Source organism: Gracilinanus agilis, chromosome 1 (assembly GCF_016433145.1).
Source record: "Gracilinanus agilis isolate LMUSP501 chromosome 1, AgileGrace, whole genome shotgun sequence".
Classification (NCBI taxonomy): domain Eukaryota; kingdom Metazoa; phylum Chordata; class Mammalia; order Didelphimorphia; family Didelphidae; genus Gracilinanus; species Gracilinanus agilis.
Window position 1 is genome coordinate 83,583,727 of NC_058130.1, and position 27,795 is coordinate 83,611,521.

The window sequence follows — 27,795 nt, forward strand, 5'->3', positions numbered from 1 at the left end:
CTGTCCCAATTCCTGCAATGCATTTCACCTTCCTCACAATCTCTACGAATCCTTAATTTCTTTTAAGACTCTGCTCGAGCACCACCTACTTTTCCTGCTGTCCCTCTACCTAGAGATCTTCCTCTCGTGAGCACCTCATATCCACCTTGTATAATGTATATAATTTCATGTACACATGTTGTGCCCTCCCTCACTTGCTCCCTTCCTCCCTCCCTCCCTTATTAGAATGTAAGTTCTTGAAGGCAAGGACTTTTTTGATGTTTATCTTTGTATAGTCAGCATTAGTGCAGTATTTGGTGTATGAGAGCCAATAAATGTTTGTTGGCTAACTGAAACCTGTGACAGTAGAATAGGTTACTCCTTGCTAATTTCCTGAATTATTATAGTAGTTTTCTTATAAGCCTTCTGATCTCCATCCAATTTACTCTTCATAACATTGCCAGAATAATTATGTCACTTCTCTGCACATTATAGTCATGTATGATTGTGCATTATCCAATGAGCGCAGGAACCAGGTTTTATCTCAACTTTGTATCTCCATCAATTCCTAAGCACGTTGTTCTCACAGTCAGTGCCTCATACGTGATTGCTGAAGGAATCACTTTTTTGATCAGGTCATATTCCTATGTTATATCAAATATACTACGATAGGAACTTGGACTTTTTCTGTATTGATTTCTTTGGGCCTTAAGAGATGATAGATTAAAACCATATTTGTATGTCGTTTTTCCTTTTTTCCCCTATCTTACAAAGAGATTTTTTTTAACAACAGCAAACACACAAACATTGATTTTGGCCAGCTCTAGTTTCTATTCCCATTCGTATGACCTTGACAGCATATACCAGGCAGGTTTATATGATGCCCTACATCTAGAGGGAGATTCCAGGGACCAAAGGCTACTGAATCACTCCACTTTACTCCAAAAGACTCTCCAAACTGCAGGTTATCCCATTGCATGGCCACAGAAAAAGACATTAACTGTACTTTGGGCCATTCAGTCCTGCTTTTGTGGCAGATCACCACCCTGGCCAGGATACTCTGAGAGAAGATCAATTAGAATGCTAATACTTTTTCAAAAATTCAATTTAAAGAACTTACTGTTTCACTTGGCTTAGGAATTTATGTCCATCACCTATCCACCCATCCCTAGCACCCAGTTTATCACTGGATATACAAAAGTGACAGTAGGGTAGAGTAGATAATGTGCTAGCTTTGTAGCCAATTCTTAGGTTTGAATTTTTCTACTGGCACATATCAGCTTTTAGACTCAAGGCAAGTCACTTAATCTTTCCAAGTATCAGTTTTCCTCATCTGTAAAACGGGAATCGTAGTATCTCTAGTACATGAGGTATTAACTCTGGATTGATCTCAGAGAGTCTCTGATCTTGGATGGAGGAAAAATTCCATCTTTATTTTCATTGATGTCTACCTGAAATGTAACACTTCTTTTAACTATGATTTTAAAAAATCTAATAAGGATACTATATGTTTCACTGTATTATGCAAGAAACCCAGGAAACAAAAAAGTTTTAAAACTTTTGCTTTCCTAGAGTTTGTTGTGAAGATGAGATGAGTGGGTGTATACAAAGCAGTAACAGTAATAAGCTTATATGCTCCAAATGCCTAAAATCAAAAAGGAAACCTTATCTGAGCTACAAGAACACATAGAGTGTAAAATAGTCCTGACAGGAAACTTCTCTCTCTCTCTCGGTTTTTGATAAATGTCAGAAAGATAAATCAAAAGGAAAATATGGAACTGAACAATCTCCTGGAGAAACTAGGATTAAAAGACTTATGCCATCTTCTGAATGGGATAGCAAAAGAATATATATGTGTGTGTGTGTGTGTGTGTGTGTGTGTGTTGATATTTCTTAGCACCACAGAAAATGTGCCATGGCACAGATATATTACAAACAAATGTAAAAAGGCAGAAGTAGTCAATATAGCGTTTAGTGATACTAATATAAAAAAAATACCATTCTTTGTTTAGGAACCATAAACAAAAGATCCAGACCAATAAAGACTTAATAATGGAATCGTAAATAAGAAATACATCAAAGAAAAATCACTGAAACGATAACCATGAAAAAGAAAATGACAGTGATGAAAGAGTATATCCAAATTTCTGAGATGCAACTAAAGCAGTCCTTAAGGTAAAAATCATATCTTTGTAAACATATACTAACAAAATAGAAAAGAGAGGATTACTGAATTGAATATCATTTAAAACTTAAGAAAGCCAACAAATAAACAAATCTAAAATGTGTATAAAAGGGAACATATAAAAAATTAAAGAGGAAACATTGATTGGAGACAAAAAATTAGGAATGAAACTAAAAGCTGGTTCTTTGAATAGACTAAGAAAATTAATAAACTCTTATATAATCTGATTTTTAAAAAGAGGATGAAATCAATTAAATATTAAATGAATAAGGTGAAATCACAGTAAAACTACAAAAATAAAATAAACAATCAGACTACTATGTGAATTACATATTAATAAAACTGAGAACACAAAAGAAATTGAAGAAAACCCTTAAAAATATAAAATACACAAATTATGAAAAGAACAATAGAGATTTTAAAAATCCCAGTCTCAGAAAGGGGAATAGGTCTAGTTATAAAGGAACTACCAAAGAAAAAACCTTCTAGTCCTGACTGATTCATAAGATATCTTTATTAAACTTTTAAAGAACAGTACCCATACTTCACAAATTATCAGGAAAATGAAAGCAAAAGCACCCAACAGAATCCTTTTATGAGACAAATATAGTCCTAATACCTAAACCAGTTAATTCAGTTAAAAATAAAGCAAGGAGAAAAAATATAGACCAATATCATTAACAAACATTGGCTCTGAAATTTTAAACAAAACCTTGTTATACAGACTACGGTTGTTTAGCCAAGAAATCATTCATAATAACTAAGTGGGATTTATACCAGGGATGCCGGTATGGTTTATAATTAGGAAAATAATCAATATAATTGTACAAAAATCCTAAACATCCAAAACCACTTGATCATCTCAGTAGATGCAAAAAATGGCTTTCTGCTGATAACCTTACAAATTAGAGGCACAGAGGGATCTTTTTAATATCATGAAAGGCATCTATCTAAAACCAAAAGCAAGCATCATATGCAATGGGGACACACTAGAAGCTTTTCCAATAAATACAGAAATGAAGTAAGGGTATTTACTCTCTCCACTGTTATTTGATATAGTTCCCCAAAATGCTAGCAAAAACAAAAATCTAAGAAGAAATTAAAAGTATAAACATAGGAAAGAACAGCTAAAATTATCCCTATGTGCTGCTAATGTGATGGTTTATTTGGAAAATCCTAGGGAATCAAAGACATTGATAGAGACAATTAATAATTTGAGTAGAGTTTCAGGCTATAAAATTAATCCTCAAAAATATAGAATAACATAACACAAGAAACAATCATTAAAAGTGAATTTCATTCAAAATAACTACAAAATGCATAAAATATCTGGGGTCTGACTTTCCAAAGCATACAAAACACTTGTATATATTCTGTTAGGAAGTGCCCTCTTAAGGAAATAAAGAATGACTGAAACAGGTAGAAGAATACTCAGAGCTCATGGCTAAACCATGTCAATATAGTAAGAATGACATTACTCCAAAACTAATTTGCAATTTTAATGCTATACTAATCAAATCTCCAAGGAGAAAGTTTGGAGAACTTGATGAAATTATACCAAAATTTGAAAACACAAAAGATTTAGATGGGCAAACTACAGTGGGCCAAATGCGCCCCCCTGAAACAGTTCTATCCAGCCACAAGACATTATTCCTAATCTGACAAATACAATGAAACTTCAAAAGAGTTGCCTTAGAAACAGACTGACAGATGAGCATTTCCTTTCCTTTGGCCCCCTCTTTAAAAAGTAGACAATTAAGGGAAATGATGTAAAGAAGTAAGGACAAAGGGAGAATGGCACTTCCAAACCTCAAATCACATAAACTAGCAGTCATCAAAACCATCTGATATTGATTAAAAAATAGAGAGATAGATCAATAGGAAAGACAAAACAAGGTTGAAACAAAAGCAACACGACTTAAAATGCAGTGTTTGGTAAAGTGGAAAAACATAAATTGCCTGTGGGGAGGAAAAGAGTTCCTTATCTGATAACAACTGCAAAGAAAACTGAAAAGCAGTCTGTCAGAAATTATATTTAGATGAACACCTTACATTATATTCTACAATACATTCTAAATAAAAGACAACCTTAATATTAAATATCATAGTATAAAAATAGGAGGGAAACAGATCATATACCTTTTATAACTACAGGCAATGTGAACCCCTTAAAGAAGTGAAAAGATGACAAAGAAAAATATTTAGTATTTTAAGCCTGTGACTAATGACGCTAAAATATATATATACTAAAACATAGTCCTCAAGACAATGTAATATCAATTACATATAACTTGACATTCATTGCCAAATATTCTTCAATTAAATCCTGCTCTAATTGACCTTTAAGTCTTGAAGCTAAGGACAAGCTCTTGAAGGTTCTGTTGAGGCTTGGACTACAGACCTGGTGAAGGTCTGGGTCTATGATAAGAGGGCCAGCTCACATACCAAGAATCCAATCCTCCGGGGATGTGTTTTGTTTGTTTTTGGGGGATGGGGAGAAAAAGGGAGGTTGCAAACTATAAATCACTCTAGTCTTTGTTAATGGATGAAGCTTCCATTACCAAAAATATTCATCACTTGATGACCAGCCTTCTGGAGATGTGTCTATCTGATCTTAGCTTCTCTAGTCATCTGTTGACAGACAACCCATCACCAGGGCCATGTTAATATTAATGACACTTAGTTTTTATATAGCACTTTATGGTTAATAAATGGCTAATGTTAGCATATAGCTCACAGTCATATGAGATAGATGCTATTATTATCATCTCCATTTTACAGGTCAGGAAACTGAGGTTAGACACAGTTAAATGATTTACTTAGGGTCACACAGCTATGAAGTGTTGAAGAATAGATTTGAACTCAGATTAACCTGATTCCAAGTCTGTTGCTCTAGCCATTGTGCAACACAGAGGTTCTATATCTTTCCAGTTTTGTCAGACTAGCCAAGGTTTGCTCATAGCATGAAGTCATGGGACTTCAAAAGTCATTGAATTTTAAGAGTTGAAACTGTAAGAACTGGTTAATGCATTCACATTATACACGTTTGCATTGCATTAATAAGAATTCCCCATTAAGGGCCACCAGATAGCTACATAATATAATTAGGGACTTTCAAGGATAATGATATCAGAAAAAAAATCCCTAGTCTTTTGGTTTAAGGTTGAGATGGCAATTATATAAACATCTATTTATATATTTTTAACCTCTCATCAAATCTCAAGAAATCATTAACCAGACAAGTATTTGGACTGGGAATTTAGCAATAGGTTAGGACATTCTGACAGCCTACACATGTCCACATTTTGATGTTGTCTGTAGTGCAAATGGAAACTATGCGTGGGCAAAGTCTATAGACTCATGTTTTTGCTCAGGTTATTAAGAACACTATTATGTTTTTGGCAGGTAGCTATGCAAATTATATACATATACATACACACACCAAAAACCACACATATATAGTTGTTTTTCAGTCATGTATAACTCTTGGTGACTCCATTTAAGGTTTTCAAAGATTGTGGAGTGGTTCGTCATTTCCTTCTCCACCTCATTTTACAGATGAGAAAACTGAGGCAAACAGAATGAAATTACTTGCCCAGGTTCTCAGAACTAGTAAGTATCTGAGGCCAAATTTAAGCTCTGGTCCTGATTCCAGGACTGGCACTCTATCCTTTGTGCCACCTTGCTGCCCACAGATAGTCATTCTATTACATTCAGCCTAATGATAATAGCTCATCTTCCCAGTCACTCAAGCTTACAATCTCAGTGTCATCCTTGAATTGTCCCTTTTCCCATCTCTCTATGAAAACAGGTACCACACCACTTGAGTTCTAGCCTTCATCACCTCTTGTCTGGACAGGGAAATGCCTTCTACTTGATTTCACTTCCTCGAGGCTCTCTATGTTCCAATTCATTCCTTGTGCAGTTCTGCCAATGTTATTTTTCTAAAGTATGAATTTCATTCACTACATCATTTTCTCTCAGTGAGTTCCAGTGTTTCCTTATTACCTCCAGGACCAATTATCAAGTTCTTCATTTTAGGCTTTAACATCCTTCATAACCTAGTGCCTTCCTACCTTTATAGTTTTTTATTATCTCACTCCACTCCACACCTTCTCCAGTCAGCTACACTTGCTTTCTTGCTCTTCCTTAAATGAGACAAAACCACTTCCATTTGAGTGTCTTTACTTTGACTATCCCTCATGCTTGGAATACACTAGCCCAGTGATAGTGAACCTTTTAGAGACAGAATGCCCAAACTGCAACCCTCATGCCACATGTGAGCCACCCTCTTACTCCAGACAGAGGAGAGAGGAAGCACTACCATTGGACTGCTGGGCAGAGGGGAGGGTGATGTGAGATATTTCCTCAAGCGTAGTGGAGAGTTGGAAGGGAGAAGCCCCTTCTGGAATGTATGCCATAGGATTGCCAACACAGCTCTAGCCCCTTACTACTGCTGCCTCTTAGTTTTCTTAGTTTCCTTAATGACTCAGCTCAAATTTTACCCTTTGCAGGAAGCCTTTCCTGGTCCCCCTGGCTACTAGTGTCATATTACTTTCCATATACTCTGTATATATCTTGTAGGTACCTAGTTATTTATATGTTGTCTCTGTTAGAATGTCAGCTTCTTAAGGGCTAGGATCATTTTTGTTTTACTTTATATCTATTTTCTTTTTTTGTGTTAATGGTTTTTGCTCATATGAAGACAATTATTGTTCTTCTTAACTAAGTTTTTAACAAATGGTTTTGTAATATACAACACTTCTAAGGAAAGGAAAAGGAGATTCTTACCTGTACAGCCCACAGGTAATCCAGACGTAACTTCAAGTCCACCTGCCTGGCATGAAGGGCCAGAGCACAGGAAAACAGCAAAATAGCCAATATGGGTTCATAACCACGGAGGTAAAAGGTGCCACCCCTTAGAAGAAAAGACAAGCTCAAATAAGTAATCAGTCACAGAAGTCAATATTTTAGCTTAATGTAAAAGAAACTTCTTTGAAAAATATCACAAGTGTAATCATTTTGGAGATAGCTATTCCTATCATAGAACAGAATTAATTCTCCTTAATTCTAGGATTTCAGTGTTTTCATGTTCAGTGATTCACCGATTTGACAGTTTTGTCATGTTTAGATTGAGATCGTTTTGTTTTTGAAAGGATATATCCTGGTTTAAAATTTTTTAATGCCTAAAACTTTGGTTAGTGAGTCAGAAAAATTTATTAAGTAACTACTACATACCAGGAACTCTGTTAAGTTCTTTAGGACACTGGTTTATTCTTTTAGAATTTAGAATATATTAGTAACAATAGAAGAGACCACCAAGCTGATTGATTGCGTTTTGAAAACTGTATTTGTCTTTAAAATGCTATATACAATTAGGCATACATGTAAAAGACAATAAAATATGTACATTTTAATAAAGAAATTTCAGCCTTTGAGAATATATTTTTTGTTATCAATATTTCAGATTATTTTAAGAGCATTCAATGTACTGAAAAAATACTCTTGATTTTCTTTCCTGAAGTATACTTCCCTAAGGATAACACAAGTCTAACAACAAAGCCATTGTGTCTTTTTCTATTTAAAATTTTTTTTCACTAAACAAAAATTTATATGCTCTTTGTCTTCCTTCCTTCCCTTTCCACTAGAAGGAGAACATAAAAAACAAAAAGCTTTGTAACAAATATGTGTAGTCAAGCAAAACAAATTTATGCATCAGTCATGTCCAAGACATAAATTTCTCATTTTTCACCCTAAGTCCATCACTTCTTTGACAGAGATGGAAAACCTGCTTCATTATTAGTCCTTTGGAATTTTGGGTACTACCTACATTGATGAAAATTCTTAGCTGGAAGACTTGGAAATTCTGATCAATTCAATGATCAACCTTAATTCAGAGGACTCATGATGGAACATAGAACCAACTTCCAAATGGAAAGATGACAAACTCAGAGTTTATAATGAGGCAAAAATCAATTGGGGGATGTGGGAAAGAACATATTTAGCATGGGAATTTGTTTTGCTCAACTCTACATGTTTGTAATGGATTTTGTTTTTCTTGTTTTCTAAGTGCTGGTGGGATGGGGAGAGGCTGGGGGAGAGAATTTAGAGCTGATTTTTTTTAAATACCACTGTCTTGAGAGTTGAAAGTACATTGGAATTATTTGGCAAATGGCAGATACTCTCCAAAGGGACTTTTATAGACCCACTTAGTGATATTCCATTCAAGTTCACTTACCCTACTGCTTTTCTATATCCACTGAGTTCCAAAACAAGTATATATAAGACTGTAACTAAAAAGAGAAGGATCATTTTTGGCAATGAAGAGACACGGAGAAATATTGCCAGAGTCAAAGTCCCCACAATGCAGGAAAGGAATGCGTGATGAGCTGTGTCACAGGGCAGCACATTCCTTGTCTTATTCATTCCTCCAGAAGAAATGATCACTAAGGAGCTGCTGGAATTAGTGTTCCATGACCAAGGCATGCAGCCCACCTGGGAGAGTAGGAAGAAAGGGGCATAGAAAAGAAAACCTTTTAAAGTAATCTATTTTGAACACACACTATCAAACATAGCCCCAGTTGAAATATTTTTAATTTACAAAAGGCATGGACTGATCATTTACAAAGCTCATACTTTATGTGGTTACGATGAATTTTGTATGTATCATCTCATTTGAGGCTTAAAATAATTCAGTAAGCTTGTATATCATCCATATTTTAAAGATGATGTGAAAATAATAATAGCTCATATTTATCTAGTACTTCAAGGTTCACAAAGGACTTCTCTCTCAATAACAGGAGAGGCACACAATGTAAATATTATCATTCTCATTTTAGAGATCAGGAAACTGAGGTTCAGATAGATTTATTTTTCTCAATGTTTCAGAGTTATAGAATTCTTCTTATAGTAGGTCCCTCCCAACACATACACTCCTCCACATAAATAGAAATACACATTACACAGTATTGCTAGTTTCCTGCTTCTCTGTAACAAGTATCGACAACAGATGCCCTTTCTAACTCAGTCAAATCTGTCCTACTTCTGGGACACACTTAGAGCATAGAATTCGATTAGCTTCCTACATGAAAGCCACAGTAGCAATTAGCTCTCTCTCACTCTCTATCTTTCCACCAGAGGCTAAATAAGGCAGAATCTACAACTTCTGAATTCCCTTATTTATCCTACAACTCACAGAGATGATCTGTGAGAAGATTCACTACAAAGATACATTGTGCATTATTCCTTTAGGAGGCGTTATTGAGATGTTGTCTTTCATGTTTTTGTCCCTCTTCTGGGAAGTACCATCCCCACACAATCGTACCCTAAATCAATCTCTTTCTAGGGATCCTAAAATGGCTCTTTGGGGGACAAAAATTTCATTGTTCTAATAAAGTTGTCTCCTTTTCTTGTTTAAACCTCCAATTCTTTCTTTAGATGTGTGTAATTATGTATATGTATATTGTGTGTACACATACATGTGTGGACATCTGTATATCATATTACATATTACTGCCCTCTAGTAATGGAGCATTAACCAGGAATTCTGGGACCTAGGGGCAAATTCAGTGAGAGGAGAATACAGTGCACAGAGGATATTTTCCCTGGTCAGGTACTTTCCTACCTAGAAAGAGGATCTCCAGTTCTATTAAATTTTCCAGTTCCAAAATTGAAACATGGTCAACCCCTAGGAAGAGATTAGTTTAGGGTACAGTCATGTGGGGACGGTAAGTCCCAGGAGAGGGGCAGAAATATGGAAGACAACACTCCCGCACTGTGATGGTACCAGAGGACCCTGAGGTGGAAGACCTCCTTGGGGAAAAAAGTGAATTCCCCAACTTAATGTTAGAGTCATTTGGTGAATGCTAGACACTTCACCCTAATTACTGCTCCATTTATAACCCTGCTGTCCCACAGGACAATAAGGGTGGAAATTGTGCCCCTGAGATTCTGCAAAAATAATGGGTTGAAAAATCTAAAAAGGTAATCAGTTAACTGGTTCTTCTGCCTTTCATGAAGATAGAAAATTATTTTCATAATACGGTAATGTTCTATAATAAAAACACAGGAATTGGATTAATTAAGGACTCAAGTTTGAATCCTGGATTAGACATTTACTTCCTGTGTAACCCCTAGGCTACAACTTGATCCCTCTGAAACTGTTTCGCCATATATAAAATATAGTTATATAATATGTTATATGTAACATACTTATATATCATCCTATCCTATAAACAAATACATAATATATATATATATATATATATAAAATAAAGGCAATAACACTTTTATTACTTATTTGTCTCACATGGTCATTGTAAGGGAAGCCCTTTGGAGACCTTGAGATACTATGTGAATGTCAATCATTATTTCCTCGCATATTTTTTCACTTTGTTCACTTTTCTAGACTTTTAGCAGATACAGTTTTTGTGTTTACCTCACTGATGCTATTTGAGCATGTAAAGATCTAAATCATTTTTTAAAAACGTGACTGACACATCCCCAACTTTTATATCTCTTTACTGTCAAGTTAATCCAATTTTAGAACAAGAAAAAAGGATATGCATAAAGAATGAACTATACTAATGCTTGTGATAGGGGACTAAGTATGACACCCATATCAGAGGTTTTCTGAATTATAATAAGTCCTATGTAGTTGATATGCACATCCACATATGCTTAGAGACAGATTCTGGCCCATAGTGTAACTGAAACTATGCCATTAAAAAACACTTTGAAGTAGGGATTAATATTTTATTAAAGCTTTAGCATAAAATGTAATTTCCAGACATCTAACCTCCAGTGAAAGAACCCCAGATTTTAATTTACTTTTATTTATATTATTTACTTTCATAGAGGAACTCAAGATATTTGATGAGATTTAAGCAAATTGAAGGTTGTTGGGAGGAAGGTGACAACAAAGGAAATGAATAAATCATTTTAAAGTTGCAGACTACATGGCATGGAAATATGCCTTGCTTACAGCCCCGGAGAGAGGAGCAAAATGAATTTGAAATAAAACTTGTGACTTTTACCTAACCTTGTAACTTTTAGCGATATTCATTGTTTTGGAGGACTACAAAAAATGCAGACTGAAACTGACTCTACACTAAAGCAGAGAGGCTATAGTATTTGTGTTGACATGTAGCCGGATGACTTCATCCACAATATTACTGACAGGATTCACGAACTTAAAAAATTCCCCAAATCAGTATTTATTAAGTGCCTACTAGGTATTCGGCACTGTGCTAAGTGTTTTGCAGACATAATTGTATTTGAACCTCACAACAACCCTGAGAAGAAAGTGTATTATAATCTCCATTTTATAGATGAAGAAACTCAAGCAAACAGAATTAAGTAACTTGGCCAGAATCACACAGCTAGTAAGTGTCTGAAGCCAGATTTGAACCCCAGTCTTTCTGACTATGCTATTGATATCAGGGAGAGAAGCAAAGTTATTTTGACAAGAATCTGAAGGTGCTTCAAATGGTAAAACATTAACTAAATACAGTCTCAACTCTAGAGTCAAAAGAGACCACCAAGAACTCCTACTCCATCATTTTTCAGATGAGGAAACTGAGGCTCAAAGACATCGAATGATTTGCCTGTGGCCATAAAACTAGTTAGTGGCAGAGCCAGGATTAGAATCTAGATTTCTAACTGTGCAGAGCCCTTTTGAATAAATCACAGCTGCTTCTAATCATCAAAAATTGGGCAGGAATATGCTTTAAAGTTCTTTAGAGAATTAAAATTTTGTCCTAGTAAGGGATACTCAAAAGTTAGGGAACAATTCAACTACATCACCTAATGTTCAATATATTAATATGCAGACTTAGCTCCTTTCACTAAAGGTAGGTGGCACAATGGACAGAATGCTAGGCTTGCTGTCAGGAAGATCTGAATTTGAAAATACCTTCAAACATTAGCTATTTGATCCTGGGGAATTCATTTAATCTTTGCTTGCTTCAGTTTCTTTAACTGTGAAATGGGAATTCCTAATAGCATCTACCTCCCAGGGCTGTTATCGGGCTCAAATGAACAAGCTATGTATAAAGAACTTTGACCAGTGTCTGATACCTAGTAGATACTCAACAAAGGCTTATTCTCTTCCCCTTTTCTCCTTTCAAGAGTTAGGATTAGAGCTCTCTCTCTCTCTCTCTCTCTCTCTCTCTCTCTCTCTCTCTCTCTCTCTCTCTGTGTGTGTGTGTGTGTGTGTTAAACCTTTACCTCCCATCTTAGAATCAATACTGAGTATTGGTTCCAAGGCAGAAGATCTGTATGGGCTAGACAATGGGAGTTAAGTGACTTGCCCAGGGTCACACAGCTTGGAAGTGTCTGAGACCAAATTCAAACCCAAGACTTCCCCTCTGTGGACCTGGATCTCAATTCACTGAGCCACCTAGCTGCCCTTGTATTTATGTTTTAAACACAAAGGCACAAATGTTTAAACACACATTCCTCAATATGGAAAGGAAAAAAGTGAAATTCCTGCCAATATTCAGTTAAAATGAGGAGAATATTTTTTTCTCATCTTCCTACTCATTGATACATCATGGTGTAATGGAGCAATGATGATGATAAGGAGGAGGATGATAGTAGCAACTTCTAGACCTCATAGGATTATTGCAAATTTTAAAGCATTATATAAAGCTATCAATTATTCCTGTTCTACAGATAAAGCAACTAAGGCTGAAGGGTTATAACTTGCCCAGGATAACACAGCTAGTATATCCTTGAGGCAAGATTTGAATTTAGGTTTTCTGACTTCCAATCCCTAAACAGAAACAACTTAGCCGGTTTGTTTTCATTGATGTTTCGAGTGATATCTTTTAAACTCTGGAAGTACCTTCTAAACTATCATATCATATTAATATATGTTGAGGATAGTTTTAGCCTTGAGTGTATTTTCATTTTAATTCCTTGAAAACTGGTCATCTACCCATGATATTAATGGCAATTCTTTATGAATAAGTATATTTTACTAAACAGTCATTCCTTTCCTTAGTTTTGCTGAATTCAGAGCTTACTGTATATATACATAGAAGGAAGATGTATCCTTCGAAAAATATTCTTGTGGGCAGCTGGGTGGCTCAGTGGATTGAAAGCCAGGCTTAGAAACTGGAGGTCCTAGGTTTAAATCTGGCCTCTGAAACTTCCTAGCTCTGTGACCCTGGGAGAGTCACTTAAGCCATATCACTTAGGCCTTCTACCTAATATACAATATTGATTCTGAGATGGAAGATGAAAGTTTAAAATTTTTTTCCCTAGAAATTTAGGTAGGCCTACATAGGTAGTTCCAAATGTACAGCATTGTTTAGGAGGTCAAGGGGCAGAAATTGGAAGAAATTAGGAGTCAAAATAAATTTATGAAAATAAGGCATTGGGAGTATGTATTTTTCCATCTTTTAACACTAAATTCAAGTTTAAAATCTACCTCTTTAGAGGTCTGACTAGAGTTAGGTTTGAAGAGTTGGTGAAAATATGCAATACCATTTATAACAACATTGCTGAAATTCTGTCTTTATATTACAATATTACATACTCACCACACATCCTTGAGCCACAGAGTAAATTAAAATTACGATGAAAACACATAAAACAGTACGAATTTGAATTGTCAGGCACCCTGGAAAACACTAAACAAACAAAAACACTGTTACTCTTAACAAACATTATTTTAATCACATTTTAAAATATTCCATAAATGAATAAATATAAGGAATTTTGAATCTCACATCTTTCTGCCTAGTTGCTCCCTCATTATGTAACATACAACTTTCTAAGTATACTCTTGTTTATAATTCTCATTTTTAAGGACATACTTTTGAAAACAACAATGTGGCATCTTGGAAAGAATATCCTTACAGATGGAGGAGCAGCATTCAAATTCTAGGTCTTCCACATTCTATCTTGTGTGTGACCTTCAGAAATATGCTTCATTGATATCTTTTGCCATTACACTTTGTCTTTATCATTCCTGCTTGTACCACCCCTTCCTAGAATATACTCTTTCTTGTGACAAGAAAACAATTAGGCAAGTACATTTGTTATTTGAAAAAAATTCATTTGATAATGTCTATGATATTCTACATCAGTATCAGTAGTCCTTTGTGTTTCTTCTTTGAGCAATACTCTTCTCATGGATCTTTGTTATTTGCCTTTTAAACTCAAAATTCAGTTTCCTTTTGGTGAGCTTTCTATTTACACTTGTTATTGTACATATTGTTCTCTTGGTTCTGCTTATTTTCCTTTGAAACATACCATATATATCTTCTAATAATTCCCTATCATTTCTTATGGCAAAATAATAGTCCACTATATTTGTAACCAGAGGCTCAAAGCCCATTTACATTTACATTTACTCATTGTTGGAGAATGATTACTCAATGATCTGTAATTGTGTGAGGGACAAAGTTAGCAAGAGCTTGAGTGAAGAGAGATCTCCAGGTCCAGATTTCCAGCTTAGAGAGAATATAGAAAAGAAAGAATGTTCTAGATTCTCCTCACAGAGAATTCCTTGAAGCATGAAAAAGACTCTGGAAAGAAGCCAACATGTAGAGGAGCCGGCACGTCAATCATGTGTTTGTCACCAGATGTAGAAGTATGGTTATAAAGTCAAGGTCAGGAGCGGAATGAGGACCACAAAATGGAAGACCCAAGGAGAACTCCCCAATGGGAAAGGGGACAGATCTTACAGAAAGATATTCCAAATTGAAAAGGTAAAGGGATGGTTTGATATTCTAGGTTGCTGAGGGAAAATCCAGGGTAAGACAGAAAGCACGGTTTTGACATTTGAGAGCCAGGAAGAAGACCAAAAGGAGAAAATGCAGCACATTTTGTTTTGTTTTGCATTTGAGCATTCTGTATGTGCACCAGATTTATATGCAATTCTTTGATCCCATAAAACTTCTGCTATGATTGTTTTGATAGATTGCCATTGTTCAGTCATGTCTGACTCTTTGGATTCCCATAGATCACACATAGCATGCTAAGCTGATAATGCCCATGGGTTTTTTTTTTTGGGGGGGGGAGATTAGGCAAAAGTTTGGAATGATTTGCCATTTCCTTCTCCAATGAATCACATTTTGTCATATTGGCCTTTTATTTCCATCTTTGACTTCTTTGGCCAACTCCATAATATTACACCTAAGGAAATAGTTTCAGAGAATGTAGTGAATTTCTTGTGTCATATAGATGGGCAGCTTCAATGCTGAAATTCAACCCAACCTCTCAGTCTCTAAATGCAATGTAATTTTTTTAATTACAAGGCAAGAAATTTTAATACTGATAGCCTAAGTTGCATCTATTCCTCATCTAGGGCAAGAGAAAATCAATCCTGGCAACAGGAGCTTTAGAATTCTTAACTAGGCATCTGCAAATTTTTTAAAGCATATTTCAGAAATTGTATTTCCATAGTATTGGTTTCTTTTATAATACTATGTATTTTATTTCATACATTTAAAAATATTATTTTGAAAAGGAGTCCATAGGCTTCACCAAACTGCCAAAAGCAATTTATTATATACACACAAATGCACACACGCATAGACACAGAGATTTTAAAAACATCTGCTTTAGATGAAAAACAATCTAAGTATGAATATTGAGAATGGAATAAGAGTAGGGTAAATTGCAAAATGCTCAGACTTTTAATATCTTTCACTATTCTTAACTAAAACTTCTCAAGCTTTCTATTTTTATGTCTTTCAACCTACAGAAACTAGAGTTTAGATATGAGAGGAGAAAAATAATCTTTTGGAAAGGAAAAGGAAATGCTACTTGAAAAATAATCCAAAATCACATTTAGATTTCTACTTTTGCTTCTTTCTTTGAAATTTTAATCGCTGGTGACAATTAGGTAGTTCAGTGGATTGAGAGCCTAGTCTAGAAACAGAAGGTTCTGGGTTTAAATCTGGCCACAGACATTTCCTAAGTGTATGACCATCAACAAGTTACTTTACTCTCACTCCTTAGACCTTATTGCTCTTCTGCATTGTAATCAAAACACAAGATGGAAGATAAGGGTTTAAAACACACAAATAAATTCAATGGCTTTATTTTTTCTCTTGGTTATAAATAATAGTTCTTTGGAGGACCCATGGAAAGGAACATCAGAAACAGAGATGATATAAAAAAGTTATTAATTTTTAAAACATTAAAATTACTTTAGAAAATGCTTTCTTTTTTACTCAAGATTTTATTTTCCCAATGACATGCAATAACAATTTTCTACATATATTTTCTGAAATAATAAGATCTGCATTGTCTCCTCTCTCTCCTCCCCCTTTCAGAGATGGTAAGTAATTTGATCTGGATTATACATGTATTATCATGCAAAACATATTTTCATACTGGTCATTGTTATAAGAGAATACTCATATGAAACCAAAACCCCCAAATAAAACTGTAAATAAGGTAGGGTGGAAGTGACTATGCTTTGATCTGCATCTGACAACAACCCCTTCTCTGGAGGTGGATAGCATTTCTTGTAATAGTCCTTTAAAAACATCCCAGATCATTGCATTGCTGAGAGTCGTCTTTCACAGTTGATCTTTGTACAATATAATGTTCTTAGAAAATGCTTTCAAATTTTCCCTTTTGTTTTGGATTAGATAAACCCTAACTTCCTATATTTCAAATCAACCTTTAGTATTTTCTTTTAAAGTAAAAACGAATCAATTTTTAGGAAATCTGAAGCTTTCTCTTTACAAAATGATCGTATTTTCCTCTATAGTTTGTCCTGCATAGCTAAAGTCACCAGAGGCTATTTTAATTTTGTATCTTTATGAGGTCTACTTTGAAGTATGTTGACTTTGGGGGCCAATGACCTGGTTATCAAGCCCTAGATCTTGGTTGGTAAAGAGTTGTATTTCTAAAAATACTCATATGAAAGATCAACACATACAGTGGAGCATACCAGAAGAATTTTAGAGGGAGGAATAATTCTAGAACATCAGTTATTAAGAACCTGTTATACAGACTCAGTGACAGGTCTTGAAATAATCTAGTTTGGCTCAAACATGCCAGACACGTACAAGAACAGTGAGGCACTTGGGTATGGTTCAAACGGCCATGGAGAGCCAGTACAGGTGTTGGACGTTGAAGTCACATTATCAGAGCGGTGCTTTGAGAAGATTAGTGAGACATTTGGATGTAGTATGAATTGGCAGGAGAGACTAGAGCTAGTAAGATCAATTAGAAGACTATTTAATGGGGCAGGTAGGTAGTTCAATGGATTGAGGGTCAGATCTAGAGATAAGAGGTCCTGGGTTCAAATCTAAAACTCAGACACTTCCTTACTGTGAAACCTGGACAAATTGCCTGATTCCCATTGACTAGCACTTACCATTCTTCTGTCCTGGTACACAGTATTAATTCTAAGATGTAAGGTAAAGGTTTTTTAAAAAAGAAGGCTATTAAAATAGTTTGGGAGAGAAATAATGAAGATCCAAAATAGGGAAATGGCAATAGAAATGGAAAAGAAGAATTAAAGCTGTCTAAGAATAAAGAAATACCGTGTGAGAATATATATATTGTTGACTGAATAGAAGTGAAGCAAAGAAGAGGGAAGAATTTTTAAAAATTACTGATGTTCTGAGCTTATATGATTGAATTAAAATTGGTAAGATTAACAGAAATTGTCAGTGGGGTGGCGCAGTGGATACAGCACTGGGCTGGGTGTCAGGAATACTCATCTCCCTGAGTTCAAATCTGTCCTCAGACACTTGCTAAGTGTGTGATCCTGAGCAAGTCACTTAATCCTGTTTACTTCAGTTTTCTTGCTGGAAAAATAAACTGGAGATGGAAAAAGCAAATCACTAGGATCTTTGCCAAGAAAATCTCAAATGGATCACAAGGGGTTGTACGTGGCTGAAAACAAAAATAGACTATTCAGGAAGAATATTGGACTTGGGGGGGGGGAGATGAATTCCCTTTTGTACATGCTAAGGTTGAGTTCAATGCTGTCTTCATGTGGAGAAGACACATAGATATGGTAAATGTTCTAAAGTCTGGGAGAGATGAAGGTAGGCTTTTTCTCATTTGATACAGTTAGACATTTCTCCAAGGTCTTGTTTATAGTCTGAGGGAAACTGGATATGTAGGGAGGTGTATCACTGAAGTCTAAGAGTGGTTCAGTTGAAGAATAAAATCTCCATATTATGTTTTGTAATTATTAAGCTCTCAGTTACTCAATAAATTCCTTTTGAAAAATTCCAACCTTGTTTCAGAACTAAAGGGAAAGATGGCAGCTGGGTGGCTCAGTGGATTGAAAGCCAGGCTTAGAGATAGGAGGTCCTCGGATCAAATCTGGCCTTGGACACTTCCTAGCTGTGTGACCCTGAGCAAGTCACTTAACCCCTTACTGCCTAGCCTCTATCACTCTTTTGCCTGGGAATCAATATACAGTATTGATTACAAGATGGATGGAAAGGACTTTAAAATAAAGCTGGAGCGATGGTTGTGGAATGAAGGAGGGAAATTTAGGAGACCAGACTAGCATGGTGTGAGAAATATGATATGTTGTCAGATAAAAATTAATAGGGGGCAGCTCGGTAACTAAGTGGATTGAGAGCCAGGCCTAGAGGTGGGAGGTCCTAGGTTCAAATCTGGCCCCAGACACTTCCCAGCTGTGTGACCCTGGGCAAGTCACTTAACCCCCATTGCCTACTCTTACCACTCTTCTGCCTTGGAGTCAATACACAGTTTTGACTCCAAGATGAAAGGTAAGGGTTAAAAATTTTTTTAAATAAAAAATTAAAATAAATAAAAATTAAGGATAAAGAGAGAAGCACAAGGTCAGGAAAAAAACAACTGTTAATGGTTTTACTCTCACAATGACTTTGGATACACAATAGGGACAATATGATACAAATTCTCCTTACATATTGAGGAGAGAAGATATTTTCTGTTTCTTGTTTGTGAAGACAGGAACCTAGGAAATGCTTGATGAATGGTTTCTGATTCACTGATCAATATATTTCCCTAAAATAATCTAGGCCACAGAGTAAGATTCATTTTCTTCTTAAAAACTATATTTTCAAGAAATATTTTCTTGATACAGTTTTAATAATCATGAGTTCTAAAACATTCCTAGTCTAAGAAGCAAAATGGGAATGGATTTAGTTATCTATAAGCTTTCTCAAAGAAATAGGCAGCAAGGTGATGCAGTGGTATAGAGCATTAAGCATAAATTCAGGAAGGCCTGAGTTTAAATTCTGCCTCATATATTTACTAGTTATGTTAACCCAAGGGAGTTTCCCCATCAATGAAATGGGGCTAATAATAGTATCTTTTTACAGAGTTGTTTTGAAAATCAAATGAGATGATACATGGAAAGTGCTTTGCAAATTCTAAACTGTTTTATAAATGCTACTTTTTATCATCATCCATATTATTAGAGTTTGTAAGATTTACAAAAGGTAAGTCCCTTAGAGACAGCTTAATTCATCCTTTTCTTTTTTATAGATGAAGAAACCGAGGCCCAGGAAGACGAAGTGACTTGCCTAAATTCAGAGTAACTACTCGCTTGGCCACTTACTTTGGGGAAACTAAGTGACATAGTTGATAGAACTCTGGACACAGAGTCAAGAAGATCTAAGTTCATATTTGACTTTAGACGCTTGTGTCATTTTGAGCAAGTTACTTAATTCTTTCTCAGTCCCACATCTATAAAATAAGCTGGAAATGGAAATGGCAAACTATTTCAGAATCTTTGTCAAGAAAACTCCAAATGGGTCAACCAAGAGTCGGACATGAATGAAAATGGTGGAACAAGTAGAGGTGATATCTGAACCCAAGTGCTCTGACCATAAATCACTCTTTCCCACTATCCTGTGAAATACAAATACAAGGTTGTTATTATTATTATTATTATTATTATCATTATTTATTTATTTATTTTTAATGGCTAAGATTGCCCATTTTGACCTATTGTTATAACACATATATTACTAAGTTGTTCTTTATTATAAACAGAAAAAGCGTATGCTGCCGTGGAGAAAAGGGTGGGGGGAGGAGAGATTTCGCTCGTATATACAAAAGGAAAATTTCCCAGGAACATGACCCACAATTACCTAAACATCGACACAGTAGGTTGCTGAGAACATGCTTCTCAGCATATTCTCAACAAAGGCAGAAATGATACCACCACTATTCTTAAAAGTTTCCGAAATAATGGCATGTCAGCATCTCAGAATGGGAAACTGAGAGGAAACGGTGTTCGAAATGTGCTGGAAGCCTTAAGAAGAGGATGTCAAGAGTGTGACAAGCATGATAAAGTATAATTGGGGAAACAGTTTAAATTTTAGAACAAAACACCTGCCTTTTATAGAACAAAGGATATTGTACAATGCACTATGAATAGAATAGCAAAGTAGAGGGTATACGAGAGGGATCACTCTTTGACCCAGGAATCGATTCCATCATATTTCACTCTGCTTATTCTAAGGGTGATACCATTTTCAGTGACCTGAAAACATACCTCATTTTTGCTCATAATTCATTTGTGAATTTCTGATGGGACAGGTTAATTGAATATAAACTGAGAACGAGACAGAGTATTTAAAACACTGGCTTTTCACTGGCCAGTTTTTGATTATGAAAAAGGAGCTAAATGTCCTCCTCTTGCATCTCCACAATATTTTGGTCATAAGGACAGTCAAGTTGGTGTTCATTGACGGGGTGCTGAAAGAAGTTTAAGGGGGCAATCACAGAGATACTGCCAATAATACATAATGCTTTATACATAATAGGTTTTTGGTAAATGTTTTGACCCAGCACCCCATCAATGAAAGTGTCATATTGTCCTATTTTTTATTCCCAGTGCTTAGCATAATGACTGACAGAGAAGAAGTACCCCCTTTCATTTCAGTCATTTGAGAACTCTTAAGAGAGATATTGGAGGTGATATAGTACAATGGAAATCATAGTAGATTTAAAAGGAAAGGAGATGGGTTCAAATCTCATTTCCACCTGTGTGAATTTGGGGAAATGGCATGTCATTTCTGTGATTCTGTTTCCTTACTTATCAAATAAGGTACTAGAGGTCTTCTGACATTCCATTCAGCTATAAATCTATGCTGAATGTAGATGTGTAATTTATATGCCAATTTGAAGTGTAATGGAATGAGGGAGGAGAGAACTTGCAGACAAAAGATGAATATTAATCCCTGACAAAATTCTATAGCAAATGATAAAACAGATGGTATATGAATCTTTAGAAAAGAATAAGGTGATTGCTCTGAGTCTACTTAAGTTCTTTGAAAACAAATTCATGCAAAATCTCCAACTCTGTGACAAGAGCCTGAGGCAATGTGGAATTGTACAAAATATCAGACAAGGTCAGGCAGTTCTAGGCTCAGCTCTGCTCTTAACTACCTGTGGCTTCCTGAGCAACTTCTTTAATCTTACTGAATCTCATTTTTCTTACCTGCAAAATGAGGATCCTAGATAAAGATTATCTCCACACTGCCTTCCACCTCCAAAACTTTATGATTTTATGAGTTGTTTCTAGATAAAATTTATTGGCAAATTGCTCACATATATATATAGGCAAGCAGATGTAGCTCATGAGGTTGAAGGGACTCTTTATTATCATCGACAAGGGAAGTACACAAGGGTTCCATATACCATGGAGTCCTTGGATCACAATTAGAATATGAAATAGAAAGAACCAGCCAACTTGGGCTTTCACTTCTGATTGGTTATAAATGTTTGTATATGGCTATCAAGATAGAAGAGAATAGTTAGGTGGCATACATAGTGCATAAAGCACTGTGATGAGAATCAGAAAGATTCATCTTCATGAAGTGCAAATCCAGTCTCAGACACTTACTCTCTCTGGATGTTACCCTGGACAAGTCATTTAACTGTGTTTGCCTTAGTTTCCTCATCTGGAGAAGGAAATGGCAAACCACTCCAGTCTTGTCTGACTCTCTATGACCCAATGGGGGTCATAGAGAGTCAGACAAGACTGAAATAACTAAATAACAGTGATCATAATATAGAGGAGGGCCTCCAGCACTTTTGGTTGCTCTTCTTTAGGTAAAAAACTATGGAGCAACATGAATAAGAATTGCTCAAGAAAAGAAGACATGGAGAGGTTGTAATGTGTACCAACAGAGAGAATAGTCACAATGATGAAATCACAGATCTTTTGAACTAATAGAATCTAAAAATTAGTTGGCTTGAATGTCTCTGGGTTCAACGGTCATCAAAGTGTACTACATTTTAAGTGTTCTGTCAGGTGACTCAAATATCTCATTAAAAACCTGACCTTTTGATGCCATGTTTAAAGCTTTGTTGTTTCAATGATTCTATCCCAATGGAACATTTGGGTTGCATTCAACAAACTCAGTAGTATCCACCTATTATCAGTTTTCACTATTGCTTATTCCAAAAGTATTTCTGTGTAAATCTGACCAATCAATCAAGTGTTCTGAAAATGCCTATATATTCTCATTGCCCTTTCCATGAGAATTAGTAAATTTTGCATTTGAGGTCCCATATTTTAATACTATTTTAAGAATATTTGTTCAGATTTTTTCTAAATCTACTTCGGCTTATTCTGCAGTTCCTCACATGCATATAAAGGCATTATTATTATTCAAATATTTCACATCATACATCCAATCATATACCATAATCAGAAAACAAATTGGGTCACCTATTGAGATTGAAGTATAACTGATGGAAATGCCAAAATGTTGCACTGATGCCCATATAATGCTTAAAGCCTTGGACAAGTAAACTGGGTAGCTCCTTTATGCATGATGTATGGGAAAAGTTGGACAAGATCACACAGAAGGAGCATCTGATGACAGGTTATAATTTTTCAGTGATGAAATAAAGTAGAATGGGTAGATCTTGGAGCCAAGAAAGTCCTGAATTTGAATCTTCTCTCAGATATTAACCATGTGACAACCCAAAAGTCATTTAACTTCTCTGAGACTCTGTAGCCTTCTTTGTAAAATAAGAATGCTATTAGCAACTACCTCACAGGGATGTTGTGCTGATAAAAAGAGTAATGTAACAGAGAGCATTTTGCAAACCTTAAAAAGCTACATAAAAACTAGTTTCCCCTTCTGGTGTGAGCACTGCTGCCATTTCCATGGCTACTATCACCACTACTACTCTTAACAGATCACCCAAATGGAAGAGATTATATTTCATTTAAATATGGAAATATGATTACATTATGGAATACTAAGAATGTAGTACTTTACCAAGTTTTCATCTTTTTAATCTAATACAGAGCTTTGTCTATTGTAAGAACTGAATAAATACTTGTTGAATTGATTAACGGAAATTGATAATGGTCACTCAAAAACTTTAAAAATTGATTTGATTTTCTTTTCATCATAGGATTTTGATTTTGATTTATTGATAACCTAGTTTCATCTTTTTATTTCAAAGATCAGAAAACTAAGGACTAGAAAAATAAAAGCATCCCAGTTCAGGTGGCTAAGAAATGTCAGAAACAAAATCCAAACCTCAGTCTTCAGAGGCACAGTAATATAGTGGAAAAAAAGAACATTGACCTGGAAACAGATAATGTGACTTCATCATTGTGTCTCTGATCTCACTACAGTATAAGCTTGGGCAAATTAGTCTCTCTGGGCCTTAGTTTCCTCTCTATAAAATGAGGAAGTTGGACTAGTTGGCTTCTGAGATGCTTTCCAACTCTAAATCTATTATCTAGTTATTTTAAATATTGTAGATTTTCCATGACAGTTGCTTTTTAATTTTCTTGAAATTTTTCGTCTTTAAAGATGATGTGAAATATCATATCTTGAGTACTTTTTTTAACCCTTACCTTTCATCTTGGAGTCAATATTGTGTATTGGCTCCAAGGCAGAAGAGTGGTAAGGGTAGGCAATGGGGGTGGGGGTCAAGTGACTTGCCCAGGGTCACACAGCTGAGAAGTGGATGAGGTCAGGTTTGAACCTAGGACCTCCCGTCTAAAGGCCTGTCTCTCAATCCACTGAGCTACCCAGTTGCCCCCTCTTTAGTACTTTTGAATAGCTGAGTTTTACTATTTACTGAGATTAAACATGCATGCTGCTCAAACTGCATAATGGTTCTTAACCTTGACTCTCTGTTAACATCTACCTGAAAAAAAAATCATGCAGATATACAAAGAAAAGCCTTGAGTATTGAGAAAGAAAAAAAACATCAATAAGGTTTTTGCTGACAAAAACAACATTTATGATTAAATCAATTGCCCAGATTGTTCAAATAAATGTATATTTTCATTGAAAGTATCTGGGGGTAGCTATAACCAAAGATGATTAGCTACAGAAGCTTGACTTGTTCTCATACTGTACATTAGAAAACTATGTTGGTGTTTGTTGAGTGTTTATTGAAAGCATCTGTTGAGCTAACACCAGACCATTTAATTGTAATTGTGCTTTTTTGTCCATAAAGATAATATTATGACAAGAACATTACAGTCTCTCACTTGACAAAGGCCTCCATTAAACTAGCAGTGGCTTACTCCTTTAAAATCATCAGGGGTATTCTTTTTACATGTTTTCACTTCAAGGAAAAGTTCCTTAATCATAAAGGAACTATATGCAGGTGAATATATGTATGTATACAGTATACAATATAGTATTTCAGCCTAGACATATATATATATATGTATATATAGTTGATGTTATAGTTCCCCACAACAAAGGAAATAACATAAATATAAACTATGTGAGATGAGGATGTGTCTTTTATACTATGCCAAGGAAGATATTTCAGAGGTCTATGGGTTTATATGTTCAGTTCTTTTCCAGGATCCCACAAGTGCAAAGAGCAATGAAAATGGAAAAGAAGAAATCTCTTCTGAATTTGGTCAGCGTGGACAGTCATTAGAGAAAAAGGGATCTTAGGATTTATATCTAAAAGGAGTCTTAGAAATCACCTAGTCTGATCCTCTTACTTTTATAACGATATTGATATCTTTTTCTAAAACCCTTACCTTCTTGTCTTAGACTCAATACTGTATATTGGTTCTAAGGCAGAAGAGTGGTAAGGGATGGGCAATAGGGGTTAAGTGACTTGCCCAAAGTCACACAGCTAGGAAGTGTCTGAAGTTAGATTTGAACCTAGGACCTCCCATCTCTTGACCTGGCTCTCCATCCAGTGAGCCACCCAGCTGCTTCTATATTGATATCTTTTTAAAATCACCTCCATTTCTGAACACATCCTTTGTCCTTCCCTTTCTGGCAATACTTCTTATAACCAAAAAGGAAAAGGAAATAAAAAGCAATTTAGCAAAATTAAAGAAGACATCAATTCAAGATGATAATAAATATAATATTCTATAACCACAGCCCTCCCCTTTTGCAAAGAAGTGATGGAGGGGCTTTTTCTCATTGCTTCTTTGAGGAGAACACCTGCATCATTATTGTTGTCATTTTTTCCATTTACATTGTTATATATGTTGTCTTCCTGATTCTATTTACTTGACTCTATATCAGTTCATTTATCTTCCCTTTCGTTTCTGAATTCTTGAATTCTGAATTCTGAATGAATTTCATAATTTCTTAAGGAATTGCATTATTCCATTATGTTCATGTACCACAATTTGTTTAGCTATTTTTCCAACCAATGGAAACCTACTTTGTTTCTAGTTCTTTAGAATAAACATTGCTTCTATGAATATTTTGATCACTTTACTTTTGAAATGATTGTATTTTTTGCTATAACATAAGCGATAACTGCCTCAGCTTCCCACTTGGATTTGATTGCATGCATAATCTGGGAAGATTCTACTAATTCCCGTTAGCCAACAATTTGAAATCATTGAAACAATTAATGCAAAGTCAAAGAATATATGTATACCTGTACTCGTGTGACATGTAGATACATAATACAAGCCACTAGGAAGCATATGCAGAACACCAGGAGAACCAGGACGATGATACTCCTAGGGGGGAAATGAATTAGGGCATTGATTCAGACATGTGAACATTTCTAATCTTATTCTCTCTACTCATATTTTTATCCCTAACTCCTTTTAAGACTCAATTCAAGATGGAGCAAGGTGGCACAGGTCTCTAATTCCAGGGTCCCTGGTGGCTGCAGCTAGCAGATCTCATGAACTTTGCAGTTCTGAGCTGTGGTGATATCTGAATTAAGTTTGGAATCAATATGATGAACTCCTGGGGAGAAGGGCACTAGGTTGCCTAAGGAGGGATGAAATGGTCAAGATCAGTAAGCTCCTTTGCCAGTCAGTGGTGTAAGACTAGACCCATGAGTAGTCACTGGACTTCTAACCTCAATGAGAGGGAAACCAAATCGTTAAAAGGAAAAAAAAGAAAAGGAAAGGAAAGGAAAGGAAAGGAAAGAAAAGAAAAGAAAAGAAAAGAAAAGAAAAGAAAAGAAAAGAAAAGAAAAGAAAAGAAAAGAAAAGAAAAGAAAACCCAACCAACCCCTTCAATCTGGAGTTTCTCACACTGCTGGAGACAAAGGGCTGCTATTTCATTATGTGAATGAAAATGCTGGCAACAGAGTATGAGGTTATTCCTCTTAAACCTCTGATCACTTCTTCCCATTCAGGAACATAAAGAGGAGTGTTTCTTTCCATAGTATTTCCTTCCAAACACTTTCTACTCATTAGCCTAAATCATTAAAATCATTAGCCTAAAGGGAAGAGAGTATTTCATTTTTATCTTTTTTATCTCCAATGTCCATGATAGTGTATGGCCCATAATAGGCATTTAATTGCTTATTGAGCTCAACTGATGAAATGACTGGTTTTTCAAAGGAAATGCCAACAGAATGATAAGACTGTGCATTTGTGTGTGTCAGTCATTCTTTCTACTTGTATCTCTGATGCTTTGCAAAGTTCCTTGGCCTTAATAAAAACTCACTGATTGATTGGTTGATAATTATCCAAAGCCCAGCCTAGTGGAAATATGGATGAACTAATCATCAGAAGGTTGGCCACAAAGTGGAAAAGTTTTCAGTCACAATAATTTACAAAGACCATCTATAAAAGGTGTGGAGAGGCTGTGATCTGTCCTATTAGAGTATCATCATAATTTAAAAAGTGGATCTAGACCTACGATTTGTAAAATCAAGATAGCAACAGCTTTTATCTCCAAGGATCATTGTGAATGAAATAATATGAAATAAAATGAAATAATATCTGTAAAGCACTTTGCAAACTTTAAAAGCACTCTATAAAGCACTCAAGCTGCTAAGATTGCATCAAGTGCTTTAGCTGCAATATTTCATTTGATCCCCTAAAGTCTAAACAATCTTCCCTAGTAACTAGAAGAAGTAATATTCTTCTAAAAATGAGGAAACTATGGTTCATAGGGGAAGAGTAACTTGTCTGAGGCTTCACAGTTAATAAGTGGTTGAATGAACTCCTTCAATCTAGATTTTCTCATATGACTGGGACTAAAGACTGTTATTTCATTATATAGAAGAAAATGCTGGCACAATACAAGTTTATTCATCTCAAACCTCTAATCACTGTCTCCCATTCAGCAGAATGGCTAGGAGTGTTTTTTCCATAGTGTTTCCTTTCAAACACTTTCGGTCATTATTTATGTTCAATCAATCAATCAGGTAATATTTATTAAGGATCTACTATGTGCAAAATACTCAGCTAAGCTCTAGGGATGCAA

At 35.4% G+C, this 27,795-nt stretch overlaps 1 protein-coding gene across 1 annotated transcript in view; it reads right to left on the minus strand.

Annotated features, from left to right (window-relative positions):
• ADCY1 (adenylate cyclase 1) overlaps positions 1-27,795 on the minus strand; it is a 224,060-nt gene that overhangs the window by 32,510 nt on the left and 163,755 nt on the right. The window contains exons 8-11 of the mRNA XM_044676500.1: positions 26,000-26,110; positions 13,711-13,800; positions 8,403-8,659; positions 6,956-7,082 (exon numbers count right to left, since the gene is read on the minus strand). Of these exons, the coding sequence (XP_044532435.1) occupies positions 6,956-7,082; positions 8,403-8,659; positions 13,711-13,800; positions 26,000-26,110 (585 nt within the window). The remainder of the gene's footprint in view (positions 1-6,955; positions 7,083-8,402; positions 8,660-13,710; positions 13,801-25,999; positions 26,111-27,795) is intronic.